The sequence below is a fragment of the Armigeres subalbatus genome, chromosome 2, assembly GCF_024139115.2.
Source record: "Armigeres subalbatus isolate Guangzhou_Male chromosome 2, GZ_Asu_2, whole genome shotgun sequence".
NCBI lineage: Eukaryota > Metazoa > Arthropoda > Insecta > Diptera > Culicidae > Armigeres > Armigeres subalbatus.
The window spans coordinates 453794346-453822132 of NC_085140.1; the positions used below are offsets into that span (position 1 = coordinate 453794346).

Genomic DNA, 27787 nt, shown 5'->3' on the forward strand with positions numbered 1-27787 from the left:
TTTTGCGTGGATCGGAAGTAGTCGCCACTGGCTCGCGTGTGGGACGCTTGTACGGTTTGAACTTTTTCGTTGGCGAAGAAAGTGTGCGTAAATCGTTGTTATCGTGCGGGCGGATTCCAAAAAGTTTGGAATTATTGCATCGTCGGTTCGGACATTTAAATGCAAGAACCCTTGAGAAACTTATTCGCAATGAAATGGTTATCGGAATAAAATCGGACAGTGCAATTAAATGCAAGGACATGATAGTATGCGAGCCGTGCGTCGTAGGCAAGCAAACTCGAAAGCCTTTCGCAGTGCGTGAAGGAAAACGTTCATCGCGTGTGCTTGAACTGATTCATTCGGATGTTTGCGGTCCGGTTACACCAGTTGGAGTTTCGGGAATGAAGTACTTCGTTACGTTCACCGATGACTGGAGTCATTTTGCCGTAGTGTATTTGATCACATCTAAGGACGAGGTGTTCGAGTGCTTTCAGATGTATGAGGCATTGGTATCGGCAAAGTTTGGGCGTAAGATTCATCGACTGCGCTGTGATAATGGCGGTGAGTACAAAAGTAAGCACTTTGATCGATTTTGCAAATCTAAGGGGATTCAAATAGAGTGGACGGTTCCTCACACACCTGAGCAGAATGGGGTTAGTGAGCGGCTGAACCGCACTCTGGTGGAGAAGGCTAGATCCATGCTTGAGGATTCGAAGGTGGATAAGCGTTTCTGGGGTCAGGCAATCCAAACGGCTGCATATTTGCTTAATCGTAGTCCATCATCGGCAATCATATCAAATGTGACTCCTTATGAGCTGTGGGAAGGCTGCAAGCCGGATGTAAGCAAACTTCGAACGTTTGGCTGCAACGTGTATGTTCATGTTCCAAAAGAACAACGAACAAAATTGGATGCTAAGGCATGGAAGGGGATTCTCTTGGGTTATGCTAACAATGGTTATCGCATATGGAATCCAAAGATAAGTAAAATCATTCATGCTCGAGACGTAGATTTTCTTGAAGGGAAAGAGTCAAAGCTGAACCCCAACAGCTTGGTGCCGAGTGATATTTTCTCTGTTTCGAAGAATTCTGCCAATAGTGATGATGAAGAAGAAATCCCCGTATCCGATGATGAGTTTGACAGTTTCCGCGAAGAGGATGGTCCGGATTCTGGTGAAGGACCGGTGGAAGAAGATCTTGGAAACAGCTCGGGAAACAGATCAAACGGAGAAGCAGCTCAGAACGATAATGGAACAAGTCGTCCTCAGCGAAATCGGAGTGTGCCATTACGGTACGCGGACTACGATATGGATTATGCAGCATATGCACTGAATGCAACAAGTTATGTTGAGAATCTACCAGATTCGCTAACTGAAGCAAGAAGGCGAAGTGATTGGAGTTTATGGCGTGCTGCCATTCTGGAGGAAATGGATTCCTTGAAGAAGAATGGCACGTGGAAGTTGACGAGACTACCGAAGAATCGTAAGCCGATAACCAACAAGTGGGTTTTTAAAATCAAGCGTGGCATGGATGGAGCTCAAGACCGGTACAAGGCAAGATTGGTCGCTCGTGGATTCAGCCAGAAGTATGGAATTGACTACAGCGAAACATATTCTCCAGTGGCGAAACTGGATACTCTGCGCACTGTGTTAGCGGTGGCGAACCAGGAGAAATTAGTCGTCCATCAGATGGACGTAAAAACGGCTTTCTTGAACGGAACGTTAACGGAGGAGATCTATATGGTGCAACCAGAGGGATTCGTGGAAGGAGAAGATTTAGTGTGTCGTTTAGAGAAGTCCATCTATGGGTTGAAGCAGGCTTCACGTGCGTGGAATCAGAGGTTCCACTGTTTCATCGAAGAACGATTGAAGTTTGTAAGAAGTGAAAACGACCAATGCTTGTACACTCGAAAGGTCGGATCGGAGAAATTGGTCATAGTTTTATATGTTGACGATATTCTCATAGCAGGGTCGCTGAAAGCAGTGAAAATGGTGAAAACTCTTCTTTCGCGAGAATTTGAAATGGCGGATATGGGCGACGCTAGAAGCTTTCTTGGAATGCGAATTGATTACGACATTGAAGGTGGTGAGATGCGCATCAGTCAGCAGCAATATCATGAGGATGTTTTGCGAAGATTCGAAATGTGGGACTGTAAACCAGTCTCGACCCCTTTGGAGAACCGTTTGAAACTTCCAAGAGGAGTAGAGGAGAACAGAATCAACAAGCCATATCGGGAGTTAGTAGGTTGTTTGACCTATGCGGTGATGACAACGAGACCAGATTTGGCAGCAGCTGTGAACTTCTTAAGTCAGTTTCAGAGTTGTCCCAATGAAGTACACTGGGTGCATCTCAAGAGGATTTTACGATACATCAAAGGCACCGTAAAAATGGGCTTAGTGTATCGGAGAATGGACAATGTGCCAGCAGTGGAAGTATATTCTGACGCAGACTGGGCCAACGATCAGTTTGATAGGCGTTCTGTCAGTGGCTGTATATTCAAAGTGTTTGGATCAACGGTTAGTTGGATAACTCGAAAACAGCAAACTGTATCTCTATCATCAACCGAAGCAGAGCTGACTGCATTGTGCACAGCAGCTTGTCACGAGATGTGGTTAGTTCGCGTATTGGAGGATCTTTGGTGTAAACCTAAGGAAGCGACGACGTTTTACGAGGACAATCAGTCAGCGATGCGCATTATCGAGAACTCAAAGGATTTTGGGCGACTTAAACATGTGGATGTGAAATTCCATTTCTTACGGGATCTGGTGAAGCAAGGAAAAGTTCGACTTCAGTTTTTGCCTTCGTCGGATCAGCCAGCCGATATGATGACCAAGGGTCTACCGTTGGCAGCCTTTCAGAGACATCGAGCTGCTATTGGTCTAACGAGTTGCAGCGATTGAGCAGGGTGTTAAAGAACAACATCTGGCAACCCGGTTGTATCTTATGCAATCGCCGCTACTGTGGTGTGCCCCTACCGGATAGGCGCGCGTCACTGTGGTAGCTGTCAACCTTTCCCTCGTTTTTCAACAAATGTAAAAATCATATCGAACAATATAAACGTGTTTAATCTTGTCTCTTCAAACAGTATTCTTTTATTTCCGTTTTTCCGTACCAATCCGAAATCCTATTTCATGAAATTGAGTTAAGTTCACCCAAAATTGAGGTCGCCTGGACGAGCGTGTAACAAAATTAAATAGCCCCCCACCCCCCAACCCCTACTGCGTTACGTAATATTTGAACAGACCCTTTGACCCAATGAGCTAGACTTTACTAAGGTGGCGCAGATCAGCGTTGCGTGCCACTAGTTGTCTCTTTTACTCTTCCGCTATTCTTATGCAACGCAAATAGTGACGTCACTATTTGCGTTGCATAAGATCAGCGGAAGAGTAAAAGAGACCACTAGTGGCACGCAACGCTGATCTGCGCCACCTTAGTAAAGTCTAGCTCCTTGCCTTTGACCATTGAGATTCTCACGTCCGAATGTGTGAGTGGCGATAAAAGGAAAACAAACACTCCTAGATGGAGCTACTCAGCAAAGTTTGGGTAAAAATGAGTATATTTCCATATAATTTTTGACTCCTTCGCAACCATTGTGATGACTCGATCAATTTTGAGGTTATGAGCAGAAGGAAAACAAACATGTATTTACACATGCTGAATTGCACATCAGTGTGCGAGCGTTAAACGTCACTCATCTCTATGCTTCGATCGAGGCTGAGTGAAATATTTCATCGTCTTCCATTCCTACCCCTGTAATAACAAAAATTGTTTTATTTTTTCCCATTTTCTTTTCTGCTTTCTTGCTTGACGTTCGCGGAATTTTTCTTATTACGTCTTGTGAATCTCGGCGCAGTAAATCAAGTGCAGAAAGTTGTCAATTTCCAGTGAAAAGTGAAGAAAACATGTAAATTCGTACAAAAAAGTGGTTGAAAAACGTTACGCCTGGATCAAGTTTCCGCGGAGGATTGGAATCTGTGCTGCCCCCGATGTTGCAGTTCCTGAAAAAGTCGGGTAAGTTGCAAGTTGCAATGCTTTCCAATGGAACCCCCTGTCGCTCAAAAGTATGCCAAACCATGATCGCCTTCGTCATGGTCGTCATCACTAATCGTCGTTGTATTGTGATTTCCGACGTCAAATTATCGTATGAAGCGGGTGGTGGGGAGATTTTTTATTGCATTCCACTGGATATTTCATTGAAATTATCTTTGATCGCTTTGATCAACATACAACATACACTTTTCGGTGGAACCGCAATGTTGAAGATGTTTTTGTTTTTTTTTCTAACACAACAGGGCTAGTAGCGAGTCATTTATATGATTTTGGTATTTGAGAGCAATGTCATGTTTAATAACATTCAAACAGCTTTTTTAAATATTGTTCTTGTCTACTGCAATAAACTGTAATACAATCCAAGCTTGCAGGCGCTTATACTGATCAGTCGCCTTGGTCGAACTATCAACCGTCTTAAAAAACAAAAATGTTTTTTTTAATCTTTATTAAAGAGACTTTCAGGCTGGTTCGTATCTTATAAGTGATTTTATTTTGTACGGTTGGATTGTATAAGAATAGATTATGAATGAGTGCCTCGTCGATCTTTTGAAAAATTGTGTTTTTATTCACGGTAGAATTATAGAAGCGCATATGCCCAATCCCCAATTTCTTTGATTTTGATCATTAATAGAAAGCACTATTTTTTTAGGAAATTTGTATGGCATAATATTATGGTCTTTTATTTATTTCTATTTGAATAGTGTTTGCTACCAGCCCTGTAGCACCCTCAGGTAACGCGCGGAAAAATCAATAAACGATTTTGATGATAATGATGATAACTACAATGAAAGGAAATGATCAAAAACTTTCTAATTTTGTTGTTGTTTTTCTTTTCCTAACCATTCAGCCGTGGCGCGAAAAAACTCCAACAGCAGCAGTAGTTCAGCGCATCAGGAAGAAAACACCAAAGGCAAATCATCGAAGGCCGGTGATGTCATCAATGGCTCAATTGGATACGAACCGGTGAACGATGAACAAGCACTGCTCGAAGCGGAACACTACTGGTTGGAGCGATGGAAGAACTTACCGGAAGTGAGATCACGGTTATCCAGAAACCTTTTGGACATTTTGGCCGAACATAGCTGCATATGTTACTACGTGCAATTTCTAGAAACGAAAGATGCCCTTCCGCTGGTCAAATTTTGGCTAGATGTCGAGAGTTTCAAGGCCGCTGCAAATGTGGAAAATTCGCGGTTGGACGGCAGAAATTGCAAAGGGGTGGCGCATCGTGGCTTACAGAGAAGCGTCTCTTCGGACGGATACGATAGTTTGTCCTTTTTGAGTGTTGACTGCGATTCGATATCAACTTTTTCGGAAAATGCTTTCGATGACGGTACAACGGCAACTGACGAAGGCGGACCAAGCTGTCGAACGTCCGGCAATTGTACTCCAATCCCACCCGCTTTGGAAGTGGTATTAGAGGAAGAAAAGAAGCCATTAAGCGACAGTTGCAAGCAAATGCTGGAAGTGTGTGATATGACTATGCGCCAATCGTTGACCGACGACGAGAAAACTCAGATCTGCGAATCAAACAAAATGAAACAAGAGGACACGCCCGATTCCGTAACACATAAGGAAAACGGTTTCAACTCGTTGGTGAACTCGGACGCGGTAAGAATCTACCGAAAGTATTTGACCAGCAACTCGCCTTGTTACATTGATGTGCCGGCGACAGTTCTGTCCCACATTTCGTTAGCACTCTGCGGTGGCAGCTGTAGCGAACGAATTTTCGACGAGGCTCAGCAGTATTTGCTGGATGTGATGGATAAGAACTACCTGAGCTCGTTCCTGGAAAGTAGCTTCTACTGTAAATACACCTTCGAGGTAGGTATTGCGACCTTGTAACTGACTGTAACGGCTAGGTGGTGACCATTACTGGATATGACGCAGTTTCATACAATAAGTCAATCCCGTAAATACATTATCATTACGTATTATAGGGGAACTGTTCGGCACTGTCGTAGCCAAGCAAATCCGTCTTCCGATTTTCCCTCTACCAACGAAAACAAGCGTAGAACACCGAAGGATAATTCGCATGTTCACGCCTCAAAAACAGAACACTGAATGATGATCGTTTATTTTCACCGTTCTAATAATCTAGAATTCTCTGTCAGCCTACTGAGATTAAATTTCAAATTTCTTCTCATTAGCTTCTTAATATGCTGGCATTTCAAATGCCTACTCACCGAGAAAATTCTTTAATACTAATGCTCTCATTATGTTTTCTTTGCTCGGGTACCGGACAATTTTTACTTTTTATTCGGAATAACTCCCTATACACTGCTAAAAAAGTGTACTCACAAAAGACTTTGAAGTATGCTCTTTTGATTATAAAGTATTCAATTTTGACTTCAAAGTACGCTCTTTCGTGGGAGAATGGGACTACACACAAAAAGGAATAAATATTATGCACAATTATGACTATCTTTTATTCACGAATGATTAACATTTATGCATAAAAACAGAAAAAGTGTATAAAACTTATCCTTTTTATGCATCAAATTTTATTCCTTTTGTGGGTAGTTCCATTCTCCCGCAAAAGAGTGTATTTCTGCCCAAAAGAGCATACTTTCAGCTGTGCGTGCTCCAAAGCCCTATAAGATCAATAATTTTCAAATGACACTCAGTTAAATTATTGGTCCACGTCCACGTAGTTCGGCAGGGTTGGCAGAATAAACGATTTTTTGCATATGGTTTGAACTAGAGGCCTTGATATCGAGGCCTCTAGTTTAACACTCAATATAGCGTTATAACTTTTTTTGTGGACGTTCCAGACTTCAAACGTGATAAGGAAAGCGAGGCCCAAATTCTGTTTAGGACCCAGAATTGCTTCGAAAAACCATTGATTTGAAAAAATGACCATGACGCCCCACTCCATTGTCCATATATCACCTAGATGTTTATTGGGGAGGGGTGGGGGGTTGTGCAAATGTCTACAGTTAATACACATTTTTGAAAAATTGTATGAGCAATTGCCTACGCTAAGGCAGGGGGTATCCAAAACTGATCAAAACAGTCCTTCCGCACTTAGAGGTATGCTCTGGTTTAAGCCTAGTACGCTGCTCTTACGTAATGGGTTTACTGAAAATTTGATCAAATTACCACGGTAAATTTGACAGCTGATTCAGTATGGGACAAATGTCACTTTTCCGTACGGAATATTTTTCCGTAAGGAAAAGTGACAGCTCCATTCAGTATTTTATTTTCTAAAATTTATCGAAAAATTAAAAAAATAAATCTCATTTTTTTAGGAATTCCTTAGGGAACTTATTTACCGTGGAGGTACCATATTCTGCGCATTTCATAAATCTATGAAGCATGAAAATTTTGATAAAATTGACGAAGAACATATCGTATTAATCGTTTTGTAAATTGCCATATGGTTCCTAATTCTGCGCACATATTTTGAAATGTTCCATATTCTGCGCACAATGTTCCTAATTCTGCGCACAATAATAAAATCTCAGTTGGGTAATTTTATGTTTCATGAAATGGTTTTGAGCATTTATACAAACATTTCATCAACTTTTGCACGTTTTTAGTGCCATGTAGGGGAACCAGGGGCAAAAAGGACACCGGGGCAAGAAGGACACCTTTGATTTCCCTGTAAAATGTAATAATATAAGCATAATCGATGACTTCTTAAACTTCTTGACAGTCTTATAATGTAATATACATCAAATTTCGTATTGAAAGTCTTGAATAAAGCTAAAAATAGCTGAAAAAACAAAATGCTACTTGGATCTGGTAAAAAATTATAATAATGACATCACATAAAATAAGAATTTTCAAAGGGCATTTTATATATATATATATTTTTTTTTTATCTAATTTTATTTGCTAATTATCTAATACATGCATTCATCTCTTAAACTAGGTGTTCCGTGTTTTCTTAACACTATCATCCTTATTTGCTATGTTATATTTTTAGTTATTATTAATACATTTCAATTGCCTCTGGCAGTTAGAATTTTTCCTCTGGTTGAATTAAACCATGTAGGAATTACAATGTTTTCTACTTAAACTAAACTTAACCTAATTTTAACTAAGGGTACAAGGAGCTAATCGTTGCAATAGAAGATTGCAACGATTTTTGTCTAAAATTGGAAATTATTTTGTTGGACATTTGTTGCAATGTCTCAATATTAGAAATTCTATGAAGTTCATTGGTACTATACCACGGAGGCAACTTCAGAATCATTTTCAGAATTTTATTTTGAATCCTCTGAAGTGCCTTCTTTCTGGTATTGCAGCAACTAGTCCATATTGGCAGTCCATGACTCTCGTACTTACGAGTCGAGTCGAGTCAAGTACGAGACACTGAAGACGGCCTTACTGTTGAGGTCGAAATACGTATCTGTCAAGATACAATTAAGTGGTGGAATTCAATGGGATGGTATAAACTCGTCTTAGGACAAGTGAAGACATTCCACTAAAAAGCTCAAAATAATTTTCTTATCAAAATGAATTGACGTTTGTCGCATAAAATATTAGACACTCTTTTATGTATAAGCAATAAATTGCCCCCAAATTGATTTCAAATGCGTTTTTAAACCAAAATGATTTTTGGCAAATGAGTGAAATGATGCGTTTTAGCATGAAAAATTCAAGCGTGATGCATTCCTTTAAAATCGCAGACGATTTCGTTCGCCCGGGAACGCTCGTTGATTGAGATTTGTGAGTGATTTTACCAACACTGCTTCTTGCCCCGGGCTCCCCTATACTTTCTAAAGTACATCTGACTACAACGTTTTAACGTTCTTGTACGCTAAATATACGTAAAAACGTCCGGACCAAAACGAACTTTAATAAATACAAGACCTGGCACATTAGACCCAATCCAAATCGACTCAGCTGCGATGAATTGAGATGATGCCTGTATATGCGTGTATGTGTGTATTATGTATGTGCACAAAAATCTTATTCATTTTTCAAGACCATTATCCGATTGCTAGCCATAGCCACAAGTTGCTTTCGACAATCCATTTTTTTCTGTTAGACAACTTACCAAATCGGATATAGTGTTCATATCAATGGTCAAATCAATGTTTTGCCTTGTTTACTGAAGGATATGTTTATGTTTATGATTATGTTTACGGATATTCATATGGAATGGAAATAAATACAATTCAACGCGAAAAATAAGACCAGTCCTACATGAATGTGAATATTGCCCATAGGGGAAGGTGGGGAGACTTGATCACTCCCCGTTTTATCGAGAACTAAACCGCCGCTAACCGCAAGTCGATCACATCTGTATATGGGCCTCCATATACAGATGTGCTCGACTTGCGGTTAGCGGCAGTAAAGTAGTTTTGTTCTAGCGTATTTTTTAGTATAGATCCTCTAAACAAATGACCTTTATGTGCACACTTAACTCATTTCACCGTATTCGGTAAATTTTACCGAAATCTCAACAGCAGAACTGTTCGGTAATTCATTTTACAGATTTTTTGTATTTTTTTCCATTGCTCAACTGTCAAAATCACCGAAAATCAGTTAAATTATTTACCGAACAGTTCTGCTGTTGAGATTTCGGTAAAATTTTACCGAATTCGGCGATTTATTTTAAGTGTGTGGTGCACACTTAACTCATTTCACCGTATTCGGTAAATTTTACCGAAATCTCAACAGCAGAACTGTTCGGTAATTTATTTTACAGATTTTTTGTAATTTTTTCCATTGTTCAACTGTCAAAATCACCGAAAATCAGTTAAATTATTTACCGAACAGTTCTGCTGTTGAGATTTCGGTAAAATTTCACCGAATTCGGCGATTTATTTTAAGTGTGTGAGTTATTTTTTGGATTGACAACCTTGTTTATTCTGCAGGGCAATTTGTATGTTTGTATGTTTTGACCTTCCTAAAGATTTTTTTTCTTGGCCACGCAAAATTTGAACAACTTTTAATAACAATGACCAAATGCTTTCGTTTTGTCACAGCACAAAGCCATAAATATGCTTAATGATCTGTACTGATGAAAATGTTAACATTCCATCAAAGTTTTAGGATATTTGGATTTGAAGTTATTGCCTCAATATGGGGACACTTGATCCCCCATTAGTCGCCCATACAAAAATTCGTCGAAAAAAATTAATAAAATATAAATCTGTTCTCATGCTTCTATTTTTTTGTAGATTTGACAGTTTTGACAAAGGGTTGGCAGGAAAAATTATTAATTGCGTAGACATCATAGAAAGGGGATCAAGTCTCCCCAAATTTAAAAATTGCATGTGCTGTCGAATTCACTAACAAAAATCGTTCGGAATCGTTCAATTCCGCGTATTTCGAAGGAAAAAATATGTAAAAAATCTGACGGCACCTTTCTAATTTTATCAAAGCGAGTTCTTAGAGAGGGACCAATTTCCCCCGAATATTTTAAAAGTCGATTTTTAACAAGCACTCCAAAAAATCGATTGTGTATCAATAACAACAATAATATAAGGACTGTCATACATCAGTAAAGTTAAATACTATATTTCTTAGAGAGTCTGTGTGGAAATCGTGTATGTTCATTTATGTTTGGCTGTGATACATCGGAAATCCGAAAAGGGGATCAAGTCTCCCCAGTTTCCCCTAAGTGCTATTTTCTCAAATGTCGGAATCCCAGTCCAGCCTAGCAAAATCAAGTTGAAAATTATGTCGATTGTAAAGGGAAAATAATTCGTGCTAGCCACGTGATATACACATTTTTAGATACCTACCGCGAAGTTTAAAAAACGCTTAGGGGAGCTGTGGTGCGCAAGGCCAAGTAGCAGACGTCCCTTGTCTTTTTCCGGATAATCTATCATCGCATTTTTCTTGCTCTTCTTTTTTTATTCCAAAATTTTGAAATATTCTTCCTTGCTAAAACAGTTGCTATGTCCAATTTGGGTTGACATAACGGGCCCGCGCGCACAATTAGGAACAGAAAGCTGATTTTGTGCCATATTCTGCGCAACATAAATTGCTTTCTATAAGATAGAGATTACACTCTGACAGCCAATTTTCATCATATTGAAGCAACCTGCTTTTACACTTAACTTAAAAAAACGAGTCCAAATCGTTTTAATAAAATATGAAGCAAGTAGGAAGAAAGAAGAGAGAATTAAGGAGAAAAAGGAGAAGAAAGAGGAGAGAATGTATAGCCACCCTCGATTTGTACAACCACATATGCTAAGCTATGCTAAAAGGAGAAGAAAGAGGAGAGAAGAATAAAGAATAAAAAATAAAAAATAAGTATTCTTGGCAAGAATTAAAAACCAAATACATGAACCAAGAACAATAAAGTCTTGTTTTTTTCTATGTTACCTCAAAATTGTTTAAGCTGTGTGTAGTGACCACCCTATCAGTGTGGCGCATGCGATGTTTTGATTATAAAGGACTGTTGGTCTGTTCTGTGAAATATATCGCTCATTCGAGCCTGAGCCGTTGACTTAGACGGAGACATATTATACTTGTTATATATATATTTCAATTCGATAAAGAAACCCCTTATACGGTAACATATTGTTATAATAATTATTATTATCATCTTAGTGATAGTACATCACAGTGGCGACGAGGAAAATCGTGGAACAGTGCACAAAGTGTTGTTGAGAAAAGACAAGCTCAAACGGAGTATATCCAGAGTGGGCGAACGTAAGTATTACACAGAGTTTCTTTGAAAGTAGCGTTTCGAGAAACTTGATTCTAGACAGATAGGTTTTGCTTGAAGATCGTTGCGTCAAAAGACGATTAGAGCGCCTGTTGGGTCATAAAAATAGTAAATTGTACATATATTAATATTGTGAAAGCCCCATATGCAATATCGAAAAGCGTGGTTTTAACACCATTTTGATTTCTAATCGTTTCATTCTATAGCTCTTGGATTGGCGCTCTTCATAATTGCTCTCCAACCTGTTCTCCATACGTCGAGATCTCTAAGAGAAACTGTCGGATGAGAGTGAGTGCCTCTGAACATTAAGTGTTCAACTCCGTGCTGCTGCTGTTGCTTGGATATACCTGTTGTTGCTGTTGCTGCTTAGATCCGTCGTGCTGCTGTTGAGAAAGGTGCTACCCACTCGAGAACGGGAGAAATCAGGTAGTAAAGCTACTGAGATCCTTTTCATCCAGTACTAGATTGTGGCGGAGATTTCTCACATCTCACGAAGCTCTACGGCGCGAAAGTGAGGACACATCAGATGTGGTAGACGACTGCATGATATCGTTGAACCTACCTACAGTATAGAAAAGTGCATGCTGGGAAATTCGTTGGAGGAGCAGAGCTGATTTCATTAAGTGGAGTAGAAATCTATGGTGAGATAAATCTTCAAAGACCGTGAGTAGATTTTATATTTTGTCTTTTTGTTCCTAGTGAAAGTAGTACAATGACCACTATGATAGGATCGATCGATCAATATCAGCGACACAAATCATTCACTCATTATGTAGAACGCTTCGAAGTGATGTGTAAGCTAAATAAAGTTAATGATGAGACGAAGCAGTCTTGGTTCATTTCGGTTAGTGGGGATGAGGTTTTTGAAGAGATAAAACTAATTTTTCCAAAAAAGGATGTTTGTGAAATTCCCTATGACGAAATGATCAAGAAGCTAAAAGCACGGTTCGACAAAGTGGAGCCCGCGTTGATGAACAGATATGAGTTTTACAATCGTATTCAAAAACCGAACGAGTCTGCTGAAAATTTTGTGCTAGCAGTTAAACTTTTAGCTGAAAACAGTAACTTTAGGGAATTTAAAGATGAAGCTATTCGCGATAGATTGATCATCGGGCTTCGAGACAAAGACCTGAGGAAAAAGCTTCTAATGGACGATGATGTGAATTTGGAAACTGTTGAAAAGACAATAATAACAAGTGAGAAGGCTGAGAGTAGAGCTGATCATATTAACGATTTTAGTGAATCGGGCAAAGTGATGTCAGTTAAGGAACGTTTGGGCAGAAGATTCGATGATTATGAACGTAGGGGTAGCTATGAAAGACCTCGTTATCGTAGTTGGAGTCGTGATCGAAGTAGAAGCAATGATCGTGCTAAGGGTTTTGTTAGGAATAGAAGCAGGGACTATGAGTGGAACAGAGGCCATCGCGATATTCGACCAAAGCATATTCACGGTAGTGCAGTTTGTAATTACTGTAAACGTAAGGGTCATATCCGTAAAAACTGTTACTTTTTGCAAAATGATAAACAAGTGAAGACTGTCAACTTTGTTGACGAAAAGAAAGACATTGAGGAGCCATCAATTACGGATAAATTCGATAGAATTCGCGTTAACGACTCTAGTGACGAATCAGAAATCAGTTGTATGATGATAAGTAGTGTTAACAGGATTTCTGAAGCGTGCATGGTTGATGTTTTGATACATGGTTACAATGTATCTATGGAGATCGATACAGGATCCGCTGTAGCTGTAATTAGTGAAATGCTATATAAAAGATTGTTTCGTGGAATTAATATTGCCAGGTGTGGCAAAAAGCTGGTCGTTGTCAATGGTTCCAGTATTTCGGTAATAGGACAGATTTATGTGAAAGTAGAACTGAACGGAATGCACGCTGAGACAAATTTAATTATTTTAAAAACTTCCAAGGATTTCACTCCACTTCTGGGTAGGAACTGGCTGAAGTTATTCTACCCGAATTGGAAGGATGGTTTCAAGCAGTTTCATTCTCTCAAAAGCATAACTTGCATGGAAACACCTGAGCAACAGTTGAGTACAATTAGACAAAGATATGCCAAAGTATTTGATGAAGATTTAACCGAACCAATTACAGGTTACGAAGCGGAACTCACCTTTAAATCAGAGCAGCCAATCTTCAAAAAGGCCTATCAAGTGCCATATAAAATTAAAGATAAATTTTTAAAACATTTAGAATTGCTTGAGAGACAGGACGTGATAACACCGGTACTGGCGAGTGAATGGGCATCCCCAGTAATAGCTATTATAAAAAAAGATGGAGAAATTAGAATGGTAATAGATTGCAAGGTATCTCTGAATAAAATTTTGATACCAAATACTTATCCTCTTCCACTCGCTGAGGATATTTTTGCATCCTTGGCTGGATGCACAATTTTCTGCTCTCTTGATTTGGCTGGAGCATACACTCAGCTGAAACTTTCTCAACGTTCCAAGAAATATGTTGTTATAAACACTATTAAAGGTTTATATACATACAATCGTTTACCCCAAGGGGCCAGTTCCAGTGCTGCAGTTTTTCAAAAAGTCATGGACCAGGTTCTTGAAGGTCTGACGGGTGTTTGTTGTTATTTAGATGACGTGCTCATTGCAGGCAAGACTTTAGAAGAGTGTTTAAACAGATTAGAGGAAGTTCTTGTGAGACTTTTCAAGGCAAATATACATATAAATTTTAAGAAATGCAAATTCTTTGTATCTTCCTTACAATATCTAGGGCATTTGATTACTAGCAATGGAATATTACCGGCTCCTGACAAAATTTCCACAATTGAAAATGCAAAAACCCCTGAAAACGTGACTGAGTTAAAAGCTTATCTCGGTTTAATCAACTATTACAACAAATTTGTACCAAATGTTTCAATGAAATTGAAATGCTTATACAACCTATTGAGAAAAGATGTTTGTTTTAATTGGACTAAACATTGTGACGATGCTTTCAAAGAAAGTAAATTAAATCTTTTAAATGCAAATTTATTAGCATTTTATGACTCAAAAAAACCACTAATAGTTGTTACGGATGCATGTACTTATGGTTTGGGAGGTGTTTTAGCTCAAATAGAGAATGGAACGGAGAGGCCAATTTGCTTTACTTCATTCTCACTGAATGCTGCACAACAAAAATACCCGATTTTACATTTAGAAGCCTTGGCTTTAGTTTGTGTTATAAAAAAGTTCCATAAATTTCTTTTTGGACAAAGATTTCAGGTGTTCACTGACCATAAACCCCTAATTGGAATTTTTGGTAAGGAAGGACGAAACTCAATATTTGTTACGCGATTACAGCGTTATATAATGGAGTTATCCATATATGATTTTATAATTGAGTATCGCCCTGGTTCCAAGCTAGCCAATGCTGATTTTTGTAGTAGGTTTCCTTTAGACCAAAGAATACCGAGCAGTTTGGATCAGGAACATATACATAGTTTGAATTATACCAGTGAGTTGCCAATAGATTTAGCGTTAGTTTCAAAAGAAACACAATCTGATAAATTTTTAACAGAAATAGTTAGATTTATTACGTTTGGATGGCCGAAAAAGATTTCAGTTCAATTTAAAGATTTCCTTGCGCAAAAATCTAAGTTAGAATTAAACAATGGTATATTAATGATGGAGGACAAAGTGGTCATTCCTTATGCTTTAAGAAAAGGTATATTAAAATTGCTGCATTCAAATCACCAAGGAATAGTAAAGATGAAAACTTTGGCGAGAAGGGTGGTGTATTGGCCTGGTCTGACTGTAGATATTGAGGATTTTGTAAAATCATGTGAAGTTTGTGCAAAAATGCAAATAGTTAAAAAACCAGAAATGACTACCTCTTGGATACCCACTTCACGGCCATTTAGCCGCCTACATGCAGATTTCTTTTATTTTGAAGGCAACAATTTTCTTTTGGTCGTCGATAGTCACACCAAGTGGCTAGAAGTAGAATGGATGCGGTCGGGTACAACAGCTAGAATTGTCAACAAGAAATTTGCAGCCATTTTCTCGCGCTTCGGCCTTCCAGATGTGGTCGTTACCGATGGTGGACCACCGTTTAACTCACACGAATTCATTAATTTTTTAGAGAATCATGGTATAAAAGTGCTCAAGAGCCCGCCTTATCACCCGGCTAGTAATGGCCAAGCAGAAAGGATGGTAAAAACTGCTAAAGAGGTTTTAAAAAAATATTTGCTTGATGACGAAATGAAGACACTAGATATAGATGATAAACTAAATTTATTTCTTATCAACTATAGGAATAGTTGTACGGGCGAAGAGAATTTATTTCCATCAGAGCAAATGCTTTCATATAAACCAAAGATGTTATTGGATTTAATTAATCCAAAAAGGTCTTACAAACATTATTTAGTTGAATCTACTGAGAGCAGGCAATCTCATAACCAAAACAGGTCAGAGGTACCGAATGTAATACCTCAGGATGACTTGGACCAGCTTGTGGCAGGGGATAAGCTATATTATAAGAATGTCAATAAATTCCCTAGATGGCTGGAAGCTGTTTTGATTAAAAGAGTATCCTTAAATGTTTTCCAGGTCCTAGTGGGTAAACATACGACGAATGCGCACAGGAATCAACTAAAGGTTGCGCATAAGACTGGTAGACAAAAGACTGCGATCTTTTGCCCACGACAGGACTCGTTGTGTACAAGTAAGCGAAGGCGGACCTCTTTAGACGACGAAGATGAATTTGAAGGATTCGGGGATGTCCCAGAGGCGAACAATAGACCGAGGAAGAAGAAAATCAGAACACGTGAGCGAAGCCCAATACTTACGCGTTCGAAAGATGTTCATCGTAGCTAGGCGAATACGCTGTAGCGTTTCATCGTCGAATATTCTGAATTTGGAGTGCTAGTGTGCAAGTGCAAGTTATTGAATTATTGAAAAAAAAGTAGCAATGAATTTGCATTCGAATTGTATTATTTTACATATCGTAATTATTTACTTAAGAGGGAAGAATTGTAGTGACCACCCTATCAGTGTGGCGCATGCGATGTTTTGATTATAAAGGACTGTTGGTCTGTTCTGTGAAATATATCGCTCATTCGAGCCTGAGCCGTTGACTTAGACGGAGACATATTATACTTGTTATATATATATTTCAATTCGATAAAGAAACCCCTTATACGGTAACATATTGTTATAATAATTATTATTATCATCTTAGTGATAGTACATCACACTGTGTAGACTAAAAAATAACAATACAGTTTTAGAAAAAGGTTTGCCTACTTTCTGCAAAGGATTTCTCGAATCCTCATAATTGTTACATACGTCTTTATGAAAAGTTTGCTTCGACCGCGGTCATTTATCTGGTTCTACTTTTTGTGCGAATCACCGCACAAAAGTAGAGCGCAAGAACCAATCGCACCAGTGGTCGTAACGAGACTCTGAAAATTTACTGGGTTTGTAAAGAATTGGTATTTTTAATGTTTTTACGTTGATAATCAAAAGTTTTAATGGGCTTGAAAAATTGCTGGAGTGTTTTTGATTCGATTGATAATAAAATATCAAAAATCCATCGAAAGATAAAGGACCTATTAGCGTTTGAAATCTCGCCTAATTTCGTGACGGTCTCGAATTTGGAAATTTTTCGAGTTCTCTGTATTTGAGTCTTCCCCTAAGACATAGTTTACGTCAAAGGATTTGGATAGGCAGTCTGCAACGGGAGTGCTATGATATAACGCTTTGTTCTTACTCATTTTATGTTAAGAACCATATTTTTTTTAAATTACTATGTCTGAAACTCGATTATGCATATGCACAACATGTGATAGATTTAGTTCGGAGAAAGTATTGGAGGGTAACCGCCCCTTCGGTGGGGTTTGATCCCACGAAACCAGTACGCTAGACAGGTGCTTTCCCTACTAAGCTACAAAGGACCTCCGTCGTCCTCCGCAGCTTAGCGGATACTGATTAAACCAAATTCCCAGCACCGGGCCAGCCGAACTCTTGCAATACATTTTCAGAACTAACTCTCTCATATGTATTGGTTGGCATTTGTGCAAAAATTTGTACTGGTTGTACTGTACAAACATCAGAACTGGTTCTCCATGTAATTGGACCGTATTTTATACATTTATACTGGAGCACACTGGAATATAGCCCCCGAATCAGCTCATTGTAACAGCTTGCGAAAAACATCTCTCACGATCAGTATGCTACACTGCAAAAAATCCACACAAATGTATTAATCGAAGAAAAAACATAAAAACAATCAACATTTATAATACTAGAATCAGGTATTAAATGAAACCTCAATCAAACATTTTAGGTTCTATCAAGCGACAGTTTGACCTTGAAGGATATACTCTGCAGTGAAATGGCTCTGTTCTACTTCATGGAGTATCTCGAGCAGAAAGGTAAGCGCCACATTTTGGAGTTTCGCGTTTCAGCTAACGACTTCCGCAGGAGTGCCGAAAACAGTCAAGCACAAGCCGACGCCGTTGTCTTGTACGAAAAGTATTTCTCGCTGCAGGCGACCTGTCCGTTGAACGTTAGTGATAAAATCCGCTTTCTGGTCGAAGAGGGAATTTGTTCCCAGGATGCTGCTTCCATCAAAAACTGCTTCGAATTGCCTTCAAGAATAATAGAACGCTTTTTGGAGCGAAGGTATTTCCAGGGATTCTTGAAATCTCAACTCTACACGCAATATCTCTCCGAACTGCTGAGCAAGATCAAGACTACTCCGGCGGGAGAATCCACCGGTAGCAGTTTGGGCATTCTGGCGGGTCGAAAGCAAATATTTTCCGCCGACCGAAACAGAACGAACAATCAAAGACGCGGCCATCGGAAAACGTTCTCGGATGTGACGAGTGAGAGTTCCGGACGAGCGAAAAATTTTGTTTCCTCGCAGAACACTCTGTTGGCCATGTCGGATACGAGCTTTCATCGTAAACGAACAAACACGATAGGAGCTGCAACCACAAGCGACATCATGCAAATCGATTCACGTCAACTGTACAATCCGGACCTGTTGTGGAGGCGGAACTCGGTTGCCGGGCTAACGTTCGGCCGAGTGGACGCGTTGGGGCGCTACGAGCGAGATTTTGATATCGCGGAACCCCCGCAGGACGACGACCGTTGGAGCAAGAACCGGCTGAAAAAGGCAATGCGAAAGCTGGTGAATTTGCCCGAGGACAAAGCACAGGAGGAACTAGCCTGGCAGGTGGCGGAAATGATTGTTAAGGATATCACGAGCGTTACGATGAGTGGCAGTAGCGAGGGTGGCGCTCAAACGTGATTGTGGTGCTGGCTCTCATTTACGTTTTATTCCATTTCGAAAGTATTTCTTATCGTATGTATTTTATCTCCCTAAATATGTTAAACTAATCCCATAATAATGTTTATTGTTTATTTAATATTGTTTCATCGTACGTCCACGTTGTTTACTCGAATAATCCTTAAGTACTTCCTTGAGTTTTTAAAATTTTATCTCTGTTTATTTCTCTCTATAGTTGATTATTTTCATATAATAATTTATGGTTGCAAAAAATGTACAATCTGTAATAAAGACATGCGTGTAGAACTTGTTTAGTATAATTCCGCTACTTTTTTGCATCTTGGCAGATAATGCTTATCGGTTAAGATTAAAATAATAACGCATTAAAAGTAAACGGAATATTACAAACTCGATCTCTAGACGTTTGAATAAGAACATTATTATTTTGTAGGAATCAGATTCAATTGATCAAATAAACTCTCTATGACTCTTTCTACTTCAACTCATAGAAAACATGAATCTGTATGGTGCTTGATAAATTACGTAATAAAATGGACTTTATATCGCTCGAAATTCACATATAAATTTTTCATCGAAATTTACTCTTTATAACTAAGATCAGACAGTCAATGTATTTTCGGTTGTTTAAACTATAGCCAATTGTCGTAAGGTAATTAGGAGCAAAATTTATTCACCATGTTCTCTTTTTTGTTATGAATGATAATTCAGAGCAGGATGACAGAAATGTGAAAAGCGTGCCAATATCGAAGAAAGTGGATTATTTTCGTTTTAATTTGAGGCAAATAGAGCACGAACATTAGGAATGTTTGAAGGCGTACTATTGATGTAAATCTTGTGAAATTCTGATTGATGTTGACAAAATCGATAGTGATGAAAAGAAAAGGATTACCATTAATGGCAGAATAATTCTAGAATTCTAATAAATAAAATAGGTACACAATTATGCATAGGTTGAATTATCCATTTGCCGACCATGTTTGAAGAATCTATCTCTCACTCACTTACGTGTCATGAGCACCCCCACACGGTAAAAAATATACACGTCCATGCGAACTGTTCTGCATTTGAATATGCACTACTTTGGAATCAAATCAATATCAATAGCTGAGCTCGTCGCATTCAAAGACCACCACGGGGCCATCCAGAAACCACGTGGTCATATTTTTGAAGATTTTCAACCCCCCTCCCTCCATGTGGCTTATCGTGGTCATTTGGCAAACCACCCTCCCCCCCTATGACCACGTGGTTTTTCCAAGTACAAAAATTAAAAATAAAACCTTATGTAACTAAAACATATGGTTAATCCGATCAATTTTGAAGATGGACAATTTCAATTGATTCAAAATTAAACTAAACCCAACATGGAAATTATAAATTTTCATGAAGTCGAAAATTTTGATTATGTTATCATGTTGTAATGTGTATCAGGTATTAGGATATCTAGAACTCGCACACCTTCAATGCATCAGGAGGATACAAAAAAATGTGGACTCGCGAATACCTATCTATGATTTACAAATTTTCCAAAATATCCCTATATTTTAATTTTTTCAATTTTTTTTTTAGTGTTTTGTTTTAAATAACTGTAAAGTTCATCACTGAATATCCCTATAGATACCTTAGAATATTTGGGACCTTCCATAGCTCTGGAGCTGGAATTCCTAAAATATTAACCTCAGCGAAGCATCTGAACTGAACTCCTACATCGAAAAGTATATCAGAGAATCACAAAGTTAATATGTAATCTTAGAGATGCAAATAAAACTTCCTACTGTTGTTTCTTTTGAGTAGCATTCTTGTAGAAATTTCAGTATTGTTTTCAGAATCATCAATATTAGAAATAAATAATTATAATTTTTTTTTAATTGATCATTGCTAATATTGATTTATTCATGAAATTTTTTTATTTTTTCGTTGAAAATTTTGATTTCTTTATGGAAAATTCTTATTTCGTAATTGCAATTTTTGCTTTTACAAGTGCTAATTTATTATTGTTGTGTGTATTATTGTTCTTTATTGGCAATTTCCTATTTTATTATGGAAAATTTCTATTTTTATCTATTAAAGAGATTTTCAATCCAGAGCTGGCTCATCTCTCAAAACTTCTAATACTTCATTGAAATTTTATTTTGATATCGACTCGTGGAAGCCAATGATGCCATACTAAAAATATTTTCTCGGTCACTCTGATGGTTCTTTGGAATAATTTTTCAAGGAACTTCTATTCCACATCTCGAATATGCTTCAGTCAATGGTCCTTTCATAAGCGACTCATAGAGGAATGGATGTATTATAGACCAATTATTATTTTGGAGTTCAGATCATTCGATTTATCCAATTAACCAACATATGAATGATGTATGATATAATATCCCAGTAGGTCCATTGGGTTGATATGACTTCAATTATTATTTATACAAGCTACTACAGACTTTTCAGGTTATACAAAACGTGCTGGAAGTCGTAATGTTTGAACTACTTGATCATTCAAGTCCGTGAACCTAGTGCTTCTAAGGCCCTACAAAGCGAACAAACCTCATAGTCATTGTGCAACTTGCTGTTGATTGGGTATATACCGATGATGAGAACATTGCAAATGTCTTGACTGATCTGGTAGATTCGTGGGCTGAACTTGAGAGCATTTTGAAGTACCTTGAGCATCCCGTATTCCTGAATATTAATCACTGGCTTAACGTTCAGGATGACCCATCTTATCTAACCACCCATCTGAATGATTCAAACATTTAAAATTTATTTACACGCTCTTAGAATCGAAATCTTCCCAAGGTTTCGGATATCTGAGTTTTCATGGTCAGTCAAATTTGAGCTCCCATATTTTTTCTGTAAAGCCAATATCTAGATAAACAATTTTACTGAAGAAAATGGTGGCCTACCTCTCTTTTGTGATTTTATAGACAATCTAAAACGCTGGGCATATATGATCCATCACTCCTGAAAGGGTTGAGATTTGTTTTGGAATTCAATTTCAATCGTTATTATAACACTATTTTTTAACCTAGATTGTTTTAGGAATTGGAGAGTTTTTTTTCTGGAACACTGCCACTTTTTTTCAATTCGCAGGAATCTCTTTAGTTCTAAGACCCTTTTATGAATTTAAAAAGCATTTTATTTAGAATTTCATGTTGATTTTTTAAACGCAAGCTTCTCTATGTCATAACCTTTTTCATGCGCAGCGCACTACTAGAATTTTGTGCAATCAGAACATTTAGGTGCATTATTAATTTTTTCGATCAATTATGATAATTATTAAATATCATAAAAACTAGGCTTCTTAAGCCTAAATTATTGCCTACATTTATTGCTTGGATTAATTTTAAATTCCAAGATCTTCTTAATTTTCAAGAATAATTATTCTGGAGTTGCAAGGGAAACCCTTCGGAATATTGATAGGAAATTCTTCGGAGTCTCCCCGGAAAATCTTTAGAATTTCAACGACATTTTTTTCCGAAATTCTGTGGAAGAGTTCCGAAAAATGTTCGGCAGAAATTTTGAAAAAGTAGAAGAATCCGTAGAAGGATCGGAAATGCGATTTACGATGAAAAATCCAATAAACATCAAATTCCGAAGAATTTCCAGTATAAAATAAAAAAAATCCAGCTTACTTTTTTACAGAATCTCTAGTGTTTTTTTTTTCAAAATCCTGGGCAAGTTTAATGAATCTTCAAAGGAAATTCTTCTAAATTTCCAATGGATTTTTTTTCGTTTTCCAAAAGAAATTCTTAGACATTTTTAGCAGTTTTTTTTAATTTCCAAAAGAAATCATTCGGAATATGCCAAAATATTTCCGATGGAAATTCCTAAGATTTTCCAGTAGAAAATCGAAAAAAGTACATCTGAATCACCAATAATGATTTTCCCGAGGAAATTCCGATGTTTTTACAAGTGGAAATAACGAAACAAATGTATTTTTGTAGTACTTCTAAGGGTTGTACTTTTGAAGCATTTCCAGTAGGAATTCCTTAAAAAATTAAATCAAAATTTTAAAGATTTTTCGATGTGAAAATTCCTTAAACCTTCTAAATCATTTCTTGTACATCTTTGCATGGTAAAGATTTAAAGCAATGTTTAGCTAAACCTACAAAGAAATCAAAATGACACCCCGAAGAAGAATGAATTCCCGATGAAATTTTGAAATGATTTCTGGTTAAAATTCAAAAAACATGAACCTTGAGAATTCTAAAGATTTATTCTTTGAAAATCCAAAGAATTTTTGAAGATAATCCATAGATTCTTCCGTGGAAATTCTAAATAATGCCTCGAATAAAAAAATACTTGGAAAATTTAAAAAAATGTGATAGAACTCACAAACAAGGATGTTATCGATCACTTAGTAATCTGCCTTCGATCATTTAGTAGTTTTTCAATAACTCATTCCAGAGGCTAAATTTCAAAATGTGTTGTATGGTGGACTTCTAGTGCAAAGGTTTATCTACAACTCTGCCTAACAGTTTGTTGTTCGAATTTCACTAATAACGGAGCTATAAGGCTTGTAGCAGTAACTTAGACTAAATGATTGCATATTTTCATTTAGTATAAGTATAGCAACTAGCACCGTAACTCCTTTAATAATGGAATTCGAACATCGACCTGTTAAGAAGAGTTGTAGAAAAACCTTCGCACTAAAAGTCCACCACACAATACATTTTGAAATTAGGCCTCTGGAATGAGTTATTGTCAAACGACTAAATGATCGAACGAAGATTACTAAATGATCGATAACATCCTTGCTCACAAAAAAATTAACGGAAATAACAAAGTGTTTCATGTGGCATTGGCTCCATATTCCAACTGGAAGTTGGTCTGCTTTTCAACTTAGTATATTCTATTAGCATTTTCTCAGTTATAAATTGAAAGCTTTTATATGCCAGCCATTGCACGATTATATATCTTGTGTAGCAAGTACGATGGATACACTATACCTAGGGTGTCGGGAATGTTTCCCACCCGAAAACATCCTAGACAGGAACGAGAATCAAACTCGTCATCTCCGGATTGGCAATCCTACGCCTTTGCTCGCAAGGCTAACTGGAGACTGAACATTTTGAAGTGCACTCCTTAAAATCTTCGAAAAACTTCTTTTGTAAATGAAGAAGAATTTCTGGTGCAGATTCACTTGTCGAAGAAATTAATTAGAATGTTTTTTCACCGAAAATTATATGTATTTCCCACGGGACTGTTTTTAATTTTCAGACAGAATTCACATGGAATTTTTTTCGGAGTTTTAAGGAAAATTTTTCGGAATTAACACTGGAGATGTTTTATTTTTTTTTTTTCATTATCAATTCGTATCAAAATTTTTCAGAGAGAAATGTTCAAAAAAAATTCTGAATGCTAGGCACTTTATCAAGATTGTATGAAGTAATGTCAAAGTTTTTACAGGAAATTTCTTTACTTGATCTTTCCTGAATATCCACAAGAAATTCTTTTGAATTTTTCTTCTTAAGATTTTTTCTTGGATTATTGTATAAACATGAACAATTTTCAAAATTGTAGCTGCAGTCCGTTGATGAAAAAGTGTGGGCGGCGTGATGCCAAAAACCATCTGCGGCAGATTTTTTAAAAATATTTTTCCATTTTTCCTATCCAATTTTTTTTTGTGGAAATTGAGACTGAATCGCAACCTGTTTTTTCGTTTATTTATGTATGGACATAGAATCTTAGGCTAAGATGGTCAAATAATGCAGATATGTATCGGCGTTGCGACCGACGCTGCGTTATCGATTTTTCTCGATGCACACCTACGTCTTTTTAACGCTGAGTTGAAAAGACGCTACGTGGGCATTGGCCCTTAGATGCGCTGTGCGTTTAATGATTTAATCATTAAATTTTAATGATTTGTATTTTTTACACCGCTATTCCAAAAGTTTTTCGTGTAAAAAAAAACCACGTGGTTCGAGAGCAAACCCCCCCTCCCCCCATGTGGCTTATCGTAATCATTTTCCAAACCCCCCCCCCTCCCCCAATATATGACCACGTGGTTTCTGGACGGCCCCCACTTTCATTTGACGTGCACAATGTTTTGAATATAAAACAACAAAATAAAAAAATAGAATTACCTCAGCTCAGATTTGAATAACATACCTTTGCTTAAAAGTCCTTCGTCTTACCATGACTCCATCTCACACTTCGAAATACCTCTTGAAATAAGCAGAACAGATCAAAGAACTGTCATCTATTTTTAGAACAACACCAATATCGCTTGTCATAAGACGAGTTAATACAATCCCATTGAATTCCACCACTTAATTGTATCTTGAAGACACTGAAGACGGCCTTACTGTTGAGGTCGAAATACGTATCTGTCAAGATACAATTAAGTGGTGGAATTCAATGGGATTGTATTAACTCGTCTTATGACAAGTGAAGACATTCCACTAAAAAGCTCAAAATAATTTTCTTACCAATATCGCTCCACTCTTAAATCCATAGCCTTGAACCTGTGAATTCAATAGCATAGCACTTTAAATTCTAGTGGAGACATTATTGGTGCACAGAAAAAAATTCCATGGTAACAATTACTATTTTGTAGACTACGCCATGTTTTTAAAACAACCACAAATTTTCAGTTAAATTAACCATGCATTCAGAGAAATTCACCACTGTTTCAGTGCATGTGACAACATTCCGCATGGCCCACAGTTGATTTTTACTGTGCGCATGGTAAAATTAAACGGGTTTGTTGTCTGCTGAAAATCGTCGGTGCGTATTCTTAAATTAACCCTCGGAATGGTAATTTCGACCGCAACATTTTTTTGCGTGTGCAGTTCGAAGTGCTAATCATTTCAACATCCAGTGAGTAGCACTTTGATCAACAGTGTTGATGTTATGGAATTGTCTGCATTCAACACACTTGTGAAAGGTGTGACACCACTTTAAAATCAAAGGAATATCATTTTCAATAATAGTGATTTTAAAATTGATCATTCAATAGATGGAACAGTTAAATTGAGCGTGCTAATTTTTTACTGTGTGGGGTAAATAAGGCAAACGCAAAAGTAATCTCTACTACTAAAATAATCGATTACTTCGATTAATCGATTCATCGTTATGATAATCGATTAATTTTGAATGGATTCCTATCCAATGATTAATCGATTTAATAATAGAGGAGAATCGAGAGTAATCGATTAGTTACTAATCGATTAAATTGGATTTTACGACATCATTAGGATGTCGCAAATTAATCGATTACTTCGAAAAATTGATTCATCGTTGCGATAATCAATAAATTTTTAATCGATCACTAGCCAACGATTAATCGATTCAATAATCTACAAGAATCGAGAGTGATCGATTGATTATTTATCGATTAATCGGGATTTTACGACATCTGGGCCCAGGTCAGATTCCTGTTGATTTTCTTTATTTCTTTGTTGAGGCTACGTCGCCGTTCTGTTGGATTCCAGTCCAGTGCTTGCTTGAAGACTTCGCCTCCGCTCTTTCGTAATGCGTGGCCGACCCACCTCCATTTACGCTCTCGAATTTCAGTTGATTTCAGTTTTTGATTACGGCTCAGCTTTCAAGATTCAGTTGTGAGGCCACCTGGTCCGAATTATATAATATAACCTTTAATTTGAGTATGCTGGCATTTGGAATAAACGGAATAAATTCGAAAACTATTCTTTCTGTCCTATCAATTTGGCACCAGATAACCCAGACGTATCTTCTGCCGTAGAACTTAACTTTCAAATTCAAATAAAATTCATGAACTGATGGTAGACAGAGCAGTGTTCTCGGCTTGAAGTGAATGAATGACTGCATCAGCATTTCCTTTTTATTACTCGGTAGACCGTAATGACGTGGTTCACACCGTTATTAGCCATTGAAAATTATAGAGCTGCTTTGACTGTTCACATTGCGATTGGAAAGCAAATCCCATACTTTATCTATAAGTTCCCTGTGTTAGTACAATTGTTCTGGCCAATCACGGTATTAATATGTACGGTCATCATGTAATGCAATCTGGTACGGCTCCGCACTGCTGTGTAGAACAAGTTGAAACAAGTGCAAAATGGGTGCCACAGACAGCCATTCCTCTGGCTGCGGCAAAATTGACAAGCCTCAGGCCGATGACATACTCACGCGTGTGCGTGCGCGAACGCGTCCAAGACAAAAGAATTTCTCTTGCTGATATTCTGCTTTACGAGTGCTTGGACGCGCTCCGCATCGCTCGACGCGTCAGTATGTCATCGCCCTCAAGCCGTTGTCATTAGGAGTTAATAAAATAATGTCATCCATGCGAATAAATTTTTGGAGCGTCTCCCTCTGACGCGCCTCGTGATTATGATACGGACGGCAACTTTCTGCCATCGCCAAACGATTATGATTTGCACTTTGAAGAAAACATGCGCACCTACATCCCTACAGATGCAGGAACCATCGTCATCGATGCTGAGACAGCTACCGGCCAAGTTCCAGTTGGAGAGTTGTAGAGATATAGAAGAAGAGGAAGAACTACTACTGCCCATGATCGCATATTATTTGTAACATTTGCATTTCGGTTGATTTTGTAAATTGTTTGTCAATCCTCCACAAAAACTCAATCAGTTCCAGATTACCATAGATAAGGAAGATAATAAAGCCTATTTTACTGAATAATTATTTGCTTAGGGGTCTAGTCTTAGGGGAAAATGTTACACGGTTGAACGACTATTGTCTTCCTTTTTCTCCCACTAATTAGTTTTGTGGTATCAACACAGATACGCATTTCGCCCTCCACTTGAGGACTTCTTCAGTGTGAAGTCCTCATGTGGAGGACAAAATGCGTATCTGTGCTAATACCAAAAAACTAATTAGTGGAAGTAAAAGGAAGACAATAGCCTATTTTACTGTTGTT

The 27787-nt window shown here is 37.8% G+C and overlaps 2 protein-coding genes across 3 annotated transcripts; both read left to right on the forward strand.

Moving 5' to 3' along the window:
* The first annotated feature begins 3778 nt into the window (after positions 1-3778).
* Positions 3779-19877, forward strand: LOC134213787 (A-kinase anchor protein 10, mitochondrial). Its single transcript, XM_062693113.1, has 3 exons — positions 3779-3987; positions 4874-5850; positions 17962-19877. The coding sequence occupies exons 1-3, from the start codon at positions 3963-3965 to the stop codon at positions 18928-18930; spliced, it is 1971 nt and encodes a 656-aa protein (XP_062549097.1). The 5' UTR covers positions 3779-3962; the 3' UTR covers positions 18931-19877.
* On the forward strand, positions 11418-16595 carry LOC134213789 (uncharacterized). 2 transcript variants are annotated; one of them, XM_062693114.1, is made up of 5 exons: positions 11418-11646; positions 11869-12057; positions 12121-12303; positions 12362-13982; positions 16224-16595. In XM_062693114.1, exons 4-5 carry the CDS (start codon positions 12375-12377, stop codon positions 16488-16490), a joined length of 1875 nt encoding a protein of 624 aa, XP_062549098.1. In that variant the 5' UTR covers positions 11418-11646; positions 11869-12057; positions 12121-12303; positions 12362-12374; the 3' UTR covers positions 16491-16595. The 2 variants fall into 2 exon arrangements, with proteins under 2 accessions (XP_062549098.1, XP_062549099.1); XM_062693115.1 differs by having other exon boundaries at positions 11869-12303; positions 12362-13967.
* Positions 19878-27787: the final 7910 nt, after the last annotated feature.

Bases quoted from the DNA above. Each gene is read 5' to 3' on its own strand.
- LOC134213787 (XM_062693113.1), top strand. From the start codon at position 3,963: ATGTTGCAGTTCCTGAAAAAGTCGG. The intron at 3,988-4,873 runs GTAAGTTGCAAG...CTAACCATTCAG, and splicing joins GCAGTTCCTGAAAAAGTCGG to CCGTGGCGCGAAAAAACTCC. The intron at 5,851-17,961 runs GTAGGTATTGCG...CAAACATTTTAG, and splicing joins ACTGTAAATACACCTTCGAG to GTTCTATCAAGCGACAGTTT.
- LOC134213789 (XM_062693114.1), top strand. From the start codon at position 12,375: ATGACCACTATGATAGGATCGATCGATCAATATCAGCGACACAAATCA. The intron at 13,983-16,223 runs GTATCTCTGAAT...AATGTTTTCCAG, and splicing joins GAATGGTAATAGATTGCAAG to GTCCTAGTGGGTAAACATAC.